This window comes from Felis catus, chromosome B4, assembly GCF_018350175.1.
Source record: "Felis catus isolate Fca126 chromosome B4, F.catus_Fca126_mat1.0, whole genome shotgun sequence".
In the NCBI taxonomy this organism is placed as follows: Eukaryota; Metazoa; Chordata; class Mammalia; order Carnivora; family Felidae; genus Felis; species Felis catus.
This window is the reverse complement of record NC_058374.1, coordinates 46870523-46887559: the sequence shown is the minus strand read 5'-3', so window position 1 is coordinate 46887559 and position 17037 is coordinate 46870523. Positions and strand designations below refer to the sequence as shown.

At 41.1% G+C, this 17037-nt stretch overlaps 1 protein-coding gene across 1 annotated transcript; it reads right to left on the bottom strand.

The window, feature by feature from the left end:
* Positions 1–266: 266 nt before the first annotated feature.
* DDX47 (DEAD-box helicase 47) lies at positions 267–15521 on the bottom strand. The gene is made up of 12 exons (XM_003988430.6): positions 15377–15521; positions 14403–14496; positions 8647–8835; positions 8327–8398; positions 7977–8095; positions 7328–7399; positions 7115–7231; positions 6219–6365; positions 5534–5671; positions 3507–3577; positions 2366–2495; positions 267–819 (listed from the first exon to the last, which is right to left on the bottom strand). The coding sequence occupies exons 1-12, from the start codon at positions 15461–15463 to the stop codon at positions 688–690; spliced, it is 1368 nt and encodes a 455-aa protein (XP_003988479.3). The 5' UTR covers positions 15464–15521; the 3' UTR covers positions 267–687.
* Between the last annotated feature and the right edge of the window lie 1516 nt (positions 15522–17037).

Genomic DNA, 17037 nt, shown 5'->3' with positions numbered 1-17037 from the left:
TCTAAGAGACTCTGCAGTCTTACTTAAGGCCTTTGATCCATCCCCAAGAAAAACACAACCACCTTTTAAGCAGGACTTCCCATTCAAAGCCATCCATCACCTCGTTCCTTTGCAGATCTTTAAAAATCATAAATAATGTTTACCTTAATTAAGAACAAGCAATGATTTCGCCACATAACTGCCACTGTCAATTTCTTACCTATTAGCAAGATCTTACTTAAATCTGTAAAGTCCCTCAACCCGTAAAGGTTTTCAAGGAGTTTGAATCTTTTAAAGTAGGTAAATTTATTAGTCCACATTTGGTCTAATGAAGCACAAGCTAAGACTGCTTAAGTATCACCAGTTTTACAAATACAAGCTTCTTCCCTTTACAAATACAGGTCCAGGGCTCCATCAACCTAGTCCTTGACTTGCAGCTGAAAAAGCAAAAGGTCTGTGTGAAGTGATAAAAGAACACATCCTACTCATCTCGTGACCAAGAAACCAAAGCTGACACGAGCACTGTAAAAACCGGTGTGCGGTAATGGCACCCTATGGAAGGAAAGCGAGTGCTCAAGTAGATGAGCAGGTTCTCGACATCACTGTGACAGATTTCGGTCTGAGGAACTGTGCTGGAGGGGGCTTCATCCTCTTCTACAATCCCCTTATACGAAACAAAAGGCTGAAATCAAGTCTTTATAAAAGAAATTAACGGCCTTTCCGTTTCTTCATTTTTCCTCCAGCGACCTTGTTCCTGACACCCATAGCACCCTCCGTGTCGTCATTGTCCCCAGTGTCCTCCCGCACGCGTTTCTTCTTTTCTCCATGCTCCCTTAACTCCTGCAAGAAAAGAGAAAGGATGGGATTGAAAATGAATTACTGGCACTGAGGGTAACACATCCTGCTCTCCTCTCCTTAAAATGCAACACCGGGGCACCTGGGTGGCTCAGTCGGTTAAGCAGCTGACTTCAGCTCAGGTCATGATCTTGCAGTTCTTGAGTTCAAGCCCCATGTTGGGCTCTGTGCTGGCAACTCCTGGAGCCTGCTTCGATTTCTGTGTCTCCTACTCTCTGCCCCTCCCCCACTCACTCTCTCTTTCTCTCTCAAAAATAAACAAACATAAAAAAAAAAAAAACCACTACATAACTCCCTAATACCTCACACTAACAAAGGGAGAAGACCAAAACCCCGATACACAAAAATGTTTACATGAAAATTAAAACAATAAGCTATTATTTACACATGGCAGGCCAGCAAAGATTTAAGAGAATGGTAATACCTAGTATTTGTCAAGGTGTGGGGACACCCACATAAACTGTCGCCGACAGCTCTTCTGGGTGGGAGAGGGAGGAATCTGGTATTCTGTATGAATTCAAATTTTAACTCCATTTACTCCTCGGCCCAACAACTAATTCTACTTTTAGGAATTTATTCTAAGGAAACGAGTACACAAAGCTGTACATACTAGGATGTCCAACATGGTACTAGTTAAAACACAAAACATGTGAAAAAACATAAATATACACCCATGTAAGTCATGTTATATATTTATAATGGAATTTTTTGTAGCCACTGAGAAGTGATCACATTGCTCTATAGTTGTTAAAATAGAAAAAATGTTAATCATATACAATTAGATAACATCTAATTATGGCTAAAAAAAGAAAAATAGCCAAATGTTATCAAGAGCCAAATGCTCGCCGTGGGGGATAACTCATATGTCTCATTTACTATTTTAATCTTTTCCATATTTTCTGAAATTCTTTCCAATGTATATCTAATACTTTTATAAACCAGAATACCAAATGAGAGTTCTATGTGAGCAGAAAAACACAAGTCCACGCCTCAGCTACTCAGAAAGCAGCCCAGGGGCAAAGTCTCTTCATCCCTCAGACTAGAACTCTAGGGAGCAGATAGCACTTGCTAGGATTCTCTTTTACAATCTTCCCATCCTCACCATTATTATTACTGCTACTTACTGTTAGTTACTATGCAGTTCACATTAGCTTATCTGATGCCCAAAAAACCCCTATAAGGATCAAGGTAACTGTTATTTCCAATTTACAGGCAAGGAACTGATTCCGAGAGGTCAGACGCATTGTTCAAACCACAATGTCCAATTCACAGCTGGGTCTTCTGATCTCGAGTCCAGAGGTTTTCTTGCCACATGTGAAACATGAACAGTGGCTGAGCATGTGGTCACTGTGGTCAGACTGAGTCCAGACCTCGATTCAAATTACCTACCATCTCTACACGTTAGTATGCTCATCTTAAATTTAGAATAAAATAATACTTCCTGAAGTTAGTTATGAGGATTAATCCAACAGCATCTAGCACGTAGTTGCCATTATTTGCATAAAAGTTGGTGAAAAAGTAAGTTGCATACCATTCGGGCAAATCTTTGGGCTTCAGTGACACGCTCTGTCAGCATCATAACCTCATCATCCTGTGTTGGAAAGACAGGCAGTTTCTTCCCAATTAAGTGTTCTATGCGCTGGAAGAGTTCTACATCATACCTGAGGAAGGAAAATTGGTGTGGTTTTGGCTGGCTGACAACGCAGATGTCTGTCCATTCCCAAACTACACATTATGCGGTATGAGGCAACTGACGCAAGTTTTAAACAATACTGAATCCAGAATACTGATTAGAGCAATCTTCGGTACACAGCCCACTAGAAGATCACCCAACATATTTTTACTCCCAGAAAAGCCAAAATTTGTCTCTCTAAAAACAAAATCGGGGCGCCTGGGTGGCTCAGTCGGTTAAGTGTTTGACTTCGGCTCCAGTCATGATCTCGTGGTTTGTGCTGGAGCCCCATGTCGGGCTCTGTGCTGACAGCTCGGAGCCTGGAGCCTGCTTCGGATTCTGTGTCTCCCTCTCTCTCTGCTCCTCCCCGGCTAATGCTCTGTCTGTCAAAAATAAACATTAAAGTTTTTTATTTTTATTTTTTTTATTTTTTTAACGTTTATTTATTTTTGAGACAGAGAGAGACAGAGCATGAACGGGGGAGGGTCAGAGAGAGAGGGAGACACAGAATCTGAAACAGGCTCCAGGCTCTGAGCAGTCAGCACAGAGCCCGACACGGGGCTCGAACTCACAGACAGTGAGATCGTGACCTGAGCCGAAGTCGGCCGCTTAACCGACTGAGCCACCCAGGCGCCCCTGAAGTTTTTTAAACAAAATCAAAATAATTATTCTAATACTCTGAGTTGAGGGAAAAGTCACTACTCTCCAGCTTCAGCAGTTGAAAGAAGGAGCAGGGGTTTGTGTGTTTCTATATGCCAAATGCTACACTAGATCATACGTATATATATAGGATACATGTATATATATACATATGTATATAATCTTCATTAATGCTCTGTTAAGTAGATACCATTATTTCCATTTTACAAATGCTGAAAACAACATGAAGGAGGTTAAATGACTATTACAGTAAGTGGCAAAGTCAGGCCACCAAATCAGTCTGCACCAAAGCTCTGCTCTTTTCTCTGCATTGTTCTGCCCCTGAAGTCAATTTACTTACTGTGTGACAAAGGTGATAGCCTTTCCAGAACGCCCAGCTCGAGCGGTTCGACCTACTCGATGGATATAATCCTGAGAAAAAAAGCATAAATAAATCTGAGTTACATAAAATTTAAATAAAAAACTATGAACACAAAGTCTTACTGCAAACTTCTGAAAGGAAATAAACTCATGTTGCAACATGGAAAAATGGACTGGGCAATTTGTTCAGATAAATCTACTTCATCTTTTTTATTTTCCTTGCAGCACAAAACTGACTCTCTTTTCTTTACAGGAAGACAAATCTAAAGCGTATCTACACGGCTGCAGACAACATGGTCTAGAGAAAAACAGCACTGGATCTAGAGGCAGACCTGCATCATGGCTCTGGTCTTACCACCTACCAGCTACACAACTATCTACAAGTCACATAGCCTCTTCGAATCTTGGTTTCTATCTATAAAACAGGGATAGAAACACATGCCCACACTCAGAGTTATTGGGAAAATCAAATGAGACAGCACCTTGTCTACAGCAGTTAAATACAAAGCCAAGAGATACTAGTTGTTCTGGGGGCAATTCTGTCCTCCCCAGGGATATTTGGAAATGTCAGAACACATATGCGGTTGTCATAATGTCACCTATGGATAGAGGCCAGGAATGCTGCTAAGCATCCTACAATGCGAAGGACAGCCCCACAGCAAAGAATCTGCTGGCCCAAAACATTAATAGTGCCAAGGCTGAGAAACCCTGAGATACACTGAGAACCACAAGCTGACGACTCTGAAGAAGTAAGACTGACAAAGATCAGCACGTGCTGCATCTACTCCTGTGATCTCACACCTCTCTTTAGCTACCTTCATTCACATTTATTAATATCACATCCTCAGGCACATGCAAGATAACGAGAATAAATAAATCAAGAGCTTTCCCAGTTTTTGATACTTAACCAATAAAGGATTAAGAAGAAAAAAAAAGGAGACAGAAAACATTCCATTAAGAAACACACTTTGGAGGGGCGTCTGGGTGGCCCAATCAGTTAAGCATCTGACTCTTGATTTCAGCTCAGGTCATGATCTTGCAGTCATGGGATCAAGTCCCATGTAGGGCTCTGCTCTGACAGCAACAGAGCCTGCTTGGGATTCTCTCCTTGCCTCTCAAAATAAATAAGTAAACATTTAAAAAAAAAAAAGAATATTTTTAAAAAATACACTTTGGACGCATTGGAATATTATTCAGCCATAAAAAAGAGTTGAATCTTACCATCTGCAATAATAGAGATGGACGTTAAAGACATTATGCTAAGTGAAATAAGTCTGAGAAAAATAAATGCTGTATGATCTAACTTATATGTGGAATCTAAAAAAAAACAAACTGAGCTCATAACATAGACAACATATTTGGTGGTTTCCAAAGGTGGAAATAATTCCCTCCAAAGGTGGAGTAGGGAATCAACTGGGTGAAGGGAGTCAGAAAGTACAAACCTCAAGTTATAATACAAGTAAGCCATGGGAGTGAAATGTACAGCATAGCAAAAATAGTTAATAATACTATATTACATATTTGAAAGCTGCTAAGAGAGTAGACCTTAAAAGTTCTCAGTGCAAGAAAAAAAACTCATAACAACGTATGGTAACTAGACTTGTGGCAATCATTTTGTGATATATACAAACATCATACCATTATGTTATACAACTAAAACTAATGTTTTATGTCAATTATACCTCAATTTAAAAAAAAAAAAAAAAGAAAGAAAGAAATACAGTTCAAAACTAGAAAGTCAAGTCAGCAGGGACACCTGGGTGGCTGAGTCAGTTGAGTGTCTGACTTCGGCTCAGGTCATGATCTCATAGTTTGTGGGTTCAAGCCCCACATGGGGCTCTGTGCTGACAGCTCAAGAGTCTGGAGCCTTCCTCAGATTCTGTGTCTCCCTCTCTCTCCTCCTCCCCCATTCACATTCTGTCTCTCTCTCAAAAAAAACATTACACATCAAATCAACATTAAAAAAAAATTTTTTTTAAAGAAAGTCAGGTCAGCAATGGGACTCACCTTGGAATGGGTAGGAATGTCAAAGTTAACAACTACATCCACATGAGGTATGTCCAAACCTCGGCTTGCAACATCAGTTGCTAGAAGAATAGAACGAGCCTTTGCCTTAAACTTATTAAGAGATCCTAAGCGTTTGCTCTGACATGATGAAAAGAAATGAAAAGAATGTTAATCTTGATAAACTAAGGAATCTCAGAATCTAAGACACACAAACTAGAAACACTAAATATAAGAACCAAGACAGAAATTTTTAAAAGGATGTTTCCCCTAAGTCCAAACTAGGCTCCAGAGATCAGAAGGAAACATGGAAGCAACAAAAAAATATTTAAGACGAGGCTAGAAAATACTAACAGGAAACAGGGATCGTTTAACATGACAGATAGTTGAAAAATAATTTATTAAACATCTTTAGAGACCAAAGAATCAACGTTAGCACTAGGGCTGAATAAATCAACTGAAAAGCTTCCATACCAGACAAATAACTATGAAATCTTCTAATTTGAGCCTCTTACTATCCTAAAAGGAGGAAGTAAGCAACTAGAGCAACACTTTAAAGCCCATAAAATCAAAACAATTCTGAAAAGATGCATGAACACCTCATGTTGTTATTGTACAGAACTACTGCTATAAGCTTTACCCTTTTCACACCACCGTTTCACCACTAATGATGCCGAAGAATCTTTACCTGACTCATCTGTCCATGGAGGGGGATAGCAGTGAATCCAAGATTTCGAAGCAGCAAAGCTGTTCTCTGAGTATTGTTACAGGTGCTGCAGAATATCATAAAGGAGTTTCCAGCCAGTTCATTTAGAATGTAAACCAGGTAGGTATCCTAAGTTACAAACCCAAAACAATCAATGTAAGTAACTGATCTGGAAGAAAAGACTGGAGTCCCGGGAATATAAATTATCTAAAAAACTAAGCCTAGGGGCGCCTGGGTGGCGCAGTCGGTTAAGCATCCGACTTCAGCCAGGTCACGATCTCGCGGTCCGTGAGTTCCAGCCCCGCGTCAGGCTCTGGGCTGATGGCTCAGAGCCTGGAGCCTGTTTCCGATTCTGTGTCTCCCTCTCTCTCTGCCCCTCACCCGTTCATGCTCTGTCTCTCTCTGTCCCAAAAATAAATAAACGTTGAAAAGCTAAGCCTATAGTTGACTCTCAAATACCCAGACCCCAGCTACCAGTTTGCACTCCTGAAGCAGCATTATCATCTCTGTGAACCATGAATTTCACATGCCTGAAGCCAAGCACAAGGAAATCTATACTTGGCAACCAGGAAAAGTCCCTACATCAAAGCATAAAACGAGGGTCCCTTACCTATAAAAAAGTCACATAATCAGGAGACAAAAGAAAAACTACTTCAAGAATGGAGCTGGAAAGGAATTACATCATGACTTCATTATTGTGGTTTAGCATGCTGTGAATTCCCGGAATGTTTGACTTTATCAGTGATAAATATAAGCACAGTATGTGTTCTAAAACAAACAGTAGAACAACTCTTAGCTAATCAAAAGTGGACACACTTTCAGATGCTTTAGTGAGGAAGGAGAGGGAGAGGCAGGAACGATCAAAGTAAACACTTTACCTTGAATTTAGAAGGAATAAAAACGTAATATTGCTGTAATTTCTCAACTGTCTGGTATTTGGAGGAAACAGCACATTTCACAGGATTCTTCAGTGCTGCTCGCTGAAGTTTTTGCACCTGCAGAAAAAAACCTGGAATAGTACACTGATTCCTAAATTCTGTTTTTACTTATCACTTAATAAAGAAGAAATCAGAAGTCCTAGAAAACTTCACCTTCTTGGTCATGGTGGCCGAGAAGAGAAACGTTTTCCGATCTCGGGGAATCACTTTGAGGATCTTGTCAACCTAAGGCACAAAGAAAGGATACCAATGTAACATTTAGAGTGGATATTTACAAATGCTCTTTGTGAAGCAGAGAATGAAAAACTATATCACTGTGGGAATTTGGGAACTCAAAAATTCCATTCAATTCAGCTAAAATTTATTGAATATTTATTATTTGTACCATACTCTATGCTGTTTTAAAAAAATGCCACTCAGAGAAAAGAACAGTTTAAATTACAGTAGAGCTAATCTAAGAGAAAAGTCAAAAGTGTTCATCAACTAAGTTATGAGTGGGTCAGCTATGATGACAGAAAATAAAAATATTTCAAGGTATACGAAAGAGGTATATATCAAATAAAATAGAAACGAAATCTGGTAGAAATTTCTCATCTCTAAAACTACAGTCAGAGTATATTCTCTAGAGGATACTGAGGCACTGACAACGTGAGGAACACCAAGAATGAAAAAAAGGCAGCAGAAATGTTTAAATTAACTGATAATGATATATAGTATTCCACAAAGCAGTTGTGCAATGAACCGAAGTTTGAAAGAGAGCACTTGAGATGTCCTACAATGAGGAAAGAAACTGGGTGCTCACCTCTGTCTCAAAATCCATATTCAATATTCGGTCTGCCTCATCCATAACCAAGTATTTGAGGGCTCTTAAGTTGAAACCTTTTGTATTTTCCAAGTGGTCTATCAGTCGACCAGGAGTCGCTATCAAGAAAGGTTGAAGAGAAAGGGCAATGTTTAAGAACTAGGACAAAAAGAAAAGTTACCAACCACCCCACCCACCAAGCCCCCCAAAATTTCGGAAATTAAAAAATAAAACAAGACCACAAAAATCCTTTCTTCAAAATCTTTCTACACAAATAAGTTTTATGCAACATGGACAGATCTTCTCCAATTCATCGTTGTCAGTGCCTTTTACCGTTGTCAATTACTCACCTATTATTACATGTGGTTTTTTCGCCAGGGCCAGAGACTGGGACATTGAATCGATTCCACCTACAATCACAGCTACAGAAACAAAAAGAATACAGAAGAGAGACCCTCAATTTTTTCCATAGTTCACTGAATACGTTTTAAGCCAGTGCTAGATTTCTACTTAAATTTTTCTTCCCGTATAACTTTCCCTAAAGCTAAAATACCAAATTCGCTCTTAAGGTCAATAAAGTCATGTTAATAATATTTGCTTCTATTCTCCTTTTCCATTCATTCTCAACTTGTGAAGAAACTCTACAGTTCCTTTCCTGTCAGACACTTACCGCTTTGCACACCAATGGAAGACCCCAGGGCTTCAAACTGCTCTGAGATCTGAAAGGCCAACTCCCGAGTGGGCGTGAGAACTAAGGCAAACAATCGCTGGGGCGTCTCCAACAGTGCATTCAGAATGGGCAAAGCGAAGGCACCCGTTTTTCCAGAGCCAGTTTCTGCCAGCCCGATGATATCACGACCTAGGAAGAAAAAGAAAACCTCTAACCGCAAAGAAACGCTCTCTGCATTATTTCCCTTTTTCTACAATGACACAACGTGGGCACAAAGTAGACAGTGAATAAATATTTGATGAACTGGAGGGAGAGGAAGGTTGAACAGACAGAAGACATAGTCTCTGTCCGAGGTAAGCTTAACCCAGGGGTGACATACACAAATATGATATAATGTGATAAGGGCTTTACAACAGGCCCCTACAACATACAGTGAGAACACAAAGGAAGGAGTAACTCACTGCCCAGGGGAGTCAGGAAAGGCTAACAGACCTGATGAGTAAATTAAATCTGGAATTAAGCAAAGAAAGAAAGGAAGCACATTCCTATAAGAGAACAGAGGACGGAGGCTGTAAAGAACACAGCCACGTGCAGGGAGAGTGAGAAGTACAATGCGGCAGGAACACAGAAATGTTAAGGAGGGAGAGGGAGAAGAATGAGGCTAGAAAGGAAACTCATAAGCCATGATAGGGTGTTTTGATGTCTTCCTGTAAGAGAGAGAATTAAAGGATTTTAAGCAGGGAACATGACAATCAATGTTACTCCTTAGGAAGATAATCCCTATGCCTGATGGCATAATGAGCCAAGGAGCTCAACAGTACATGCATTTACACTGCTTCTTCTGAGGGAAGAATGCCGTAAGTAATCCCTTAAGAAGAGGTCCCCATGGTCTGTTATCACCAATCAAGCTGTAACTATAAATAAGATTTGGAAATTAACTCCCAAACCAAGGCCACCATCTCTAGGCTGGCTGGCCGCAGCTCACAAGGTAGCTGTGCACTCCAACAGCGCCTGCTGAGATTGCTTCCTAGTGATAATGACCTCCACGGTTGATGCTCACATTGTTCCCTGACTGTATATAACTGCTGAGATTTCCTTACCTAGAGATTAACCCTACAATAAACCCCTTTTCTCCGAGGTTACCTGAGTGACTCTCTTCCTTATGACCTAAGATGACCTTAACAGAATGGGGAACACAAAGAAAAGTAAGAGCTCAGTTAGGATACCAGGGGAGTTAGTATGGTGGTCTGAACTGAGGCAAGACAGTGAGGATAAAAACAAGTGAGATGTACAAAGTAATGAAAGAAAATGTGGTTGACACATGGGTTTCTAAGGGCATATAAAAAATTAGCTCTGGTGAGGAAAACAATGACTCTGGTTTGAACATAGGAACTTGAGGTTTCTGCAACAGGCTCAGAGAGAAATATCTAAAAACCAGTTGGACGCACTTGTCTGGAGCTCAGCAGAGAAGTACAGGCTAGAAACACAGAAGTGGGAGCATCCTAACAGTTTTGCTCCCCCAAGGGCAGACACATCAGAATAACCTATGGGATTCTTATACCTATACATGCCCAGGTCACACATGTGGAAATTCTGATTCGGTGACTCTAGAAATCTCTACTGTTTTACAAGTAAGACAGGTAATTCTGATGAGCACTGGCTGAGACTCACTGATGCAGATAGTGTTAAAGCTTCAGGACTGGATGAGAAATCTTAGTAGTGTTTTCAGAGTGAGGAAAAAAAAAAGGAAAAAGATAGAATTAACCTTACAAGGAAAAAGGAAAGGAACCAGAAGAATCTCATAAAGAATAGCTGGAAAGACAGAAGATAATACTGACTTGAAATTGAGGAGGAAGAGAGCTCAAGAAAGGAGAGTGATTGATATCAAGTAGAGCAGACTTCTCAACATCCGTCTTTTAGACACTGATCACTTAAACTAGGATCCTGCCAAGCCAGAGCAAGCAACTCCATAGTCTAGTGAATTCTACCATTTACCCTTCTAAACAGTAACATCGATGTTACCTATAAAAGTACAGGTGTAGATGTGAATTATAAGTCAGACCAGACAATGCACTAATTTTGTAAAGGTCAGAGCAACAAATGACAATATACGGATAAAATTTCTCCCTCATTTACTAACTTTAATGTTCCTCTTGGTTGTAGGGTAAGTGATAATGCATTGCAACAGCCTCTAACTATTTGTGAGCTAAGGGCTTCCAAAGCCTTTTATTCCCCAACTTTGGGGGGATTCTGCCCTCCCTGCCTGGGTACAACATACCTTCTAGAACAGGAAAACAAGAACAAGAACAAAAACAAAAACACACCCACTGGGATCTGTTCCCCTTTTCTTTCAAGGGAAGTCTTAAAATTTCAGAAGAAAGGGGTATACAAGAAAGATTTAGGGAAATAAAGGAGCTTAAGTCTCTCAATTCATGTGGCTGTAACGCCCACCGCCCACAAAGCAATATTCACTTTGTGAAATTATTTTTCTCTATTATCTCCTTTCTTCTTCTCACAACCTGTAAGCCTTTCCAGTGGTAGTATCTGTGTAGAATGAACACCCAGTAAGAGGAGCAGGAATAAATTCATTCACCTGCCACACTGCTAGCACCTAACACAACTACTTGGTATATGGCAGCCATTCAAAAAACTGTCTGAAATTCGTAGAGGACTTTGAGTGATCTCTGAATTAAAAATAAACTTAATATGGAGTGCCTGGGTGGCTCAGTCGGTTAAGCGTCCGACTTCAGCTCAGGTCATGATCTCACGGATGGTGGGTTCGAGCCCCCATCGGGCTCTGTGCTGACAGATTGGTGCCTGGAGCCTGCTTCGGATTCTGTGTCTCCCTCTCTCTCTGTCCCTCCCCCGTTCGTGCTCTGTCTCTCAAAAATAGATTAAAATGTTAAAAAATTTTTTTGAAAAATAAACTTAATACATGAAACAGATGGGAAGAAAAGCATCCTCAAAAATCATCAAAAGATTTTGCTCTCCCCACTGTAACACTATAATATAGGGCCAAGAACACAGGCTTTTCACTAGAACATCCTATTATTCAAATTCTAGCTCTACTGATAACAAGTTATGTGCACCCACCCAAGGTACTTAATCCACTGGCCATCACCAATAAAATAATTATTCCTGCCTTTCAGAATTGTTATAAGTTTAAGAACAATGGATGGACCCAGGATGCCATAATTTTGTAGAAACTGACACCATCATTAGTACTCAAACTAAATTTTAAAGTTAATTTAAGAGAAGACAAAAGAAAAACTCTGTTAGATTATTTAAATCTCTTGCTTAGAGCCAGCGTCTATAGGTTTTTTAAATGAAGCATTTGTAAACTGCTCCTTAGAATGAAATGACCTCAAGAATAAGAATACTTTCCATGATGATTGTATCAGTCACATTACTCAGTTCCTAGTAATCTTTCATGGACTCCTACTTTCTCTGCATTAAATACAAACTTTTTACTGAAAACATTATAAATAATTTAAGGATTATTACCACCACCTAATTTGGGTTCATTCTTCCAACACATGCTGTAGGGCAGGCAGGAAAATGCCAGAAAGCACCAACCCTTCTTTTTGCTTTTTAAAGCAATTCCAGTACTCCTGACTGCCGAAACTTCTTCCCCACTAATGGCCTTTACACAATCCTTATCCTCTTAGCGTCTCTAGACAACTTGAAAGTGTTTACATCCCCCTCCCTAAAACACTCTCCCTTACCTAATTTGTATGAAACTGTCCTCTCATGATTTTCAACCTGTTACTGAGTCTCCATTTCTCCCCTTGTCATCTCTTGACCCTATGTGGCAACCTCAGCCATTTCCATAGTTTCAGCTACAACTTCTCTTTAGATGTGGTATCTGCATCCAGTTCTGGACTCTTAATCAAGCTCTAATTCCCAGATTCCACCTGTGCGTCAGTCAAGTCTATTTCTTTGATGCCCGAAATCAATTATTTCCAACTGAACTCCTCTTTCCTGAAATTATTTTTCCTCCTATGTTCCCTTTTTACACCAGTAATATGTCCTAAACACACAGGCAACGATCCCAGATTTCCCTACCCCTTGCCTTCCATTAACTAACTAGTTATAAAATCATGATGACTCCTTTTCTATCATTTTTCTTTCTTTCTCACTACCTCTACCCTACCCTTTATTTATTGCCAAAATTACCGCAATGCCCTCCTAATTGGTCTCCCAGCCTCTTGTCTCTCATCTCTAAATTTCCTTATAAAGCTATGAGATTAATAGTCCAAGAAAACAACTCTAAGCATTTCATTCTCCTGCTAAAAAAAATAATCCCCAAAGGCACTCCACTGCCCATGGAACAAAGACCAAATTCCTTTACCCACATTTAAGTCCTGCATAATCTGGCCCCAAAGACTTTACTAATCCTTTCCCTATTCTCTATTAAGTAGTTGCAAGCCTCCACACATGCCCATGTGTTCCAGCCTCCTTAGCTTTTTTTTCATATTGCTCCCTATGCCTAGAAGGTCCTCCCCTCCCATCATGCACGAATGTCTAAATCTTATTCAGTCTTCAAGGTTCCGCTTGAATGTCTTTCCAACCTTTCCAGCCAAAAACTAAAGTTTACTTTAGTCCATTCCAATGAGTAGTAATCTCTTCTCCTCCCTCAGTGCACTTGGAATGTAACTTTCTTATGTCCCAGTTCACTTTGTAATAGATTTATAATTATCTCCTTACTAGAATCTAAGTTCTTAGAGTGGGCAGAATCTTAACTTCTGGTGGCTTACACTTGTATCAGATACTTACTATTTATAGAAGGAGCAAATGGAATTTCATAGAGCAAGTCTAATTACTTTTCCACGTGACAGCTCTCCAAATCACTGAAGCCAATTACCATATCCCATCCAGATCTACTCTTCTGCAGACTGAATGCACTCAAGCTCCTTTAACTATTTAGGACTATTCTTGTTACTATACCACACTCACTGCCACTCTTGGTCCCTCAAAACTGGGCCCCAGAACTAAGCATAATATTCTAGATGTGTTCTAACCAGCAAAGGCATTTCTCTCACTAGAGCTAGTTCAAGGGTTCTTAACCTGGGACATATGGGAGAGGAATTCAGAGTGAGGGGTAAATTCTACATACAGATATGTTCATACACTTTTTTTTTTTTTTTTTTTTTTGCTTGCCTGGAAAATCTCTTATACTAATGTAGCTGAGATTCCATTCATTTTCTCTATGGAACTTAATGAATTTCAGTGAACATTGCTAGGTCTCTTTTACCACCAACCCTAACACTGTGAAGCTGGGCTTTGGGAATCTAAGAGCAGGACTTTACCTCTACTCCCATGAAAGTTCACCCTGTTAGTTTCAGTCCCACTAGTCATCAGACATGTTAGCCATTCTTCTGAAAATCTGATAAACACGTCTCACAAAGCGAGAGCTCTCAACTCCTCTAGATACTGATGTGTGTTCCAGGCACCCTTATGTAAATCTGCACTTATTGATTCATAATTCCTAACAAGTTTCTTGTTCATACACTTTAATCCAGTGTGTCCTTAAAGTTAGCACCTGTTGCAAACAACAAATCTCCTTATAGAAAGTAAGCTCAGTAGAACAGAATTACTTTTTCAAAAGCCAATATGCCACAAATTTTGTATCTTTAGTGACCATATTTTTATATTACTTGAAGTATACAACAACAGCTCTCAAAAGTGGTAAGTAGTTGATTGAGTATAACTTCAAACTGAACCTGTATTAAGCCACATGTTTAATTTCAACCTACCTTGTAAGGCCAAAGGAATAGCTTCAATCTGGATCTTTGTGGGCTTTGTCCATCCCAACTGGTCACAAGCTTCACACAACACATCTGTCACACCCTTAGAATTCAGAAAAATACACTTTAGCAAAGAGGAACCCACACACCTGCCTCCCAGCTAATTTTTTTTTTTTAATGTTTATTTTATTTTTGAGAGAAAGAGAGAGCATGAGCAGGGGAGGGGCAGAGAGGAGGTTAACACAAAATCCGAAGCAGGCTCCAAGCTCTGAGCTGTCAGCACAGAGCCGCAGCCAGGCTGGAACCCAGGAACCACAAGATCGTGACCCAAGCCACAGTCGGTTGCTTAACCCACTGGGCCACCCAGGCGCCCCTGCCTCCATCCTAATGAAATGACTGTCGGACCCACCCTGCTGGTGACATGTGCATCCCTTACGCTTGGATTCAAGAAGTATTGCGAGCCTACTCGGTCCGCTCTTTATGAGCACTAGGAGATAGTAGCACTTCAAGACTTAACACTTTCTACTCAAAGAGACAAACCCAAGCTCTTCACGTGCACTATTTCATTCAAGCCTCACAATTCGCTGAAGTACGTATTATTACCCCCAATTTACAGATGTGGAAAGTGAGGCACCGCGAGGTAACAACGTGCCCCTAGTAAGTGACTGGGTCAGAATCCAAACCCGTTGCATCTTACTCCGAGGGGTGGGGGGGTGGGGGGAGGAAACTTACAAATACAAACGTCGCCACACCAAAAGGGAGAAAAGCGCAAATGGGGACTCTCAGGGACGGGCATCCCTCCCACCATCCAAACCCAGAGGCTTAGGGAGAGCGTCTGGAACCCAAGTTTCGGAAATTCTGAAGGAAACCCAAGCTAGGCCCCAGGTGCGTCTATACACTATTAGTCGGAACCTAAGGCAAATGGACTCTGCCTGCGCCCAGTGTCAGCAGTACAAAGAAAAGCCTGAGTCATCCACGCTCACCAGATCTTTAAAAGTTTTAGTTTCCTCCTCTTGCACCGCCGGCTGAGGCGCTTCGGTCGGAGAATCGTGCTCGTCGGGCGCCGCCATGTCTTCCGCGCACTCCGGAAGCGGGTCGCCGGCGCGCGGCGTGCCGGGAAATGTAGTTTTAGTTCTCCCCGGCCAGCGTGTTCTGGGCGCCCCCCTGCGGACTGGTTGGGATTTGCCGGCTGGAGGGCTGAGGCCTTGTGGAACTTAGTTTTAAAAAGGGCGTGGGGGGTGGATATTAACGTGTAGGCTTGTGGAACTGAGAGGAGTGCAGAAGGCACTGATGACCTGGGCCTCCTGTCTGTCCTTTAGGATCCTTATAAGAAGTTATTCCCACCTCTCACACCTGTTATGTTCCTTGCTTCTCCAATCATACAGCATTGAACAGGGTGATACTGCAATACTATTTATTTATTATAATTGTTTCATTCATTTACTCAGTTGAGCCCACCATATGCTAGGGCTATACTACATGCCTAGTGGCCAGGACACCATCCGTTGCTGTGGAGAAGACAGATAATGAATAAATGATCACAGATAATTTCAAACTGTGAAAAATGCTATGATGTAACAAACAAATAAAAATGATGGAGAGTAACCTGGGGAGGACAGGTTGTGGGGACAACTGTGAGCTTGGGCAAGGCCTCTGGGAAGCAGGGATAATTGAGCTGAGATCTCACTGGTGAGAAGACAGTCCCTTGAAGAGTCCAGGGGACAATTATTTCAGACTAAAGGAACAGCAAACGCAAAGGTCCAGAGGAAGCATAGCCAATGAGGCTGTCCTGGGAAACAGTCTGCCACTACTGAGGCAAATTAAAAGTTATTTTATGTTGCAGGTGCCTGTGCCCAGCAAGCACAATCCTCCAGCATGCAGGTTCTCACACGGTGCCACAGTGCTCATATTATTGGAGGCAGCTGGGATGCATCCTTGGGAGAGTGGATAATTAAAACGTGTCCATGGTGTGAGCAAATGGGCCTATAACAATACAGCCAGATCTCAAAAACCTAGTGCTGAGTGGGAAAAGTATAAAATATGTCATGTGCATTTAAAATATATACCCAGAGGGTGCCTGGGTGTCTCGGGTCAGCATCCGACTCTGGATTTGGGCTCAGGTCAGGATCTCAGTGTCGTGGGCTCGAGCCCTGGGTCCACGCTAAGCATGGAGCCTGCTGAAGATTCTCTCTTCCTCTCTCTTTCTCTCTGTGCCCCTCTCACCTGCTCGCGCTCTTTCTCTCTCTCTCTCTCTCAAATAAAAAAAAAAAAAATTAGGGGCACCTGGGTGGCTCAGTAGGTTAACCATTCAACTTCAGCTCAGGTCATGATCTCGTGGTTCATCGGTTCAAAACCCAGGTCAGGCTCTGTGCTGACAGCTCAGAGCCTGATACCTGCTTTGAATTCTGTGTCTCCCTCTCTCTCTGCCTCTACCCCACACACTCTCTCTCCTCTCTCTCTCTCTCTCTCTCTCTCAAAAATAAATGTAAAAAAAATTAATAGTAATAAAATTTTTTTAAATATTTTTTATTTAAAAAATAATTTCTAAAGATGTACTCCATTAAAAATAAAATCAGGTAAAAATTTTGCCCACAAAAATATCACTTTCTGCTAGAGCACATACAAATAGAAGGATACACTTCAG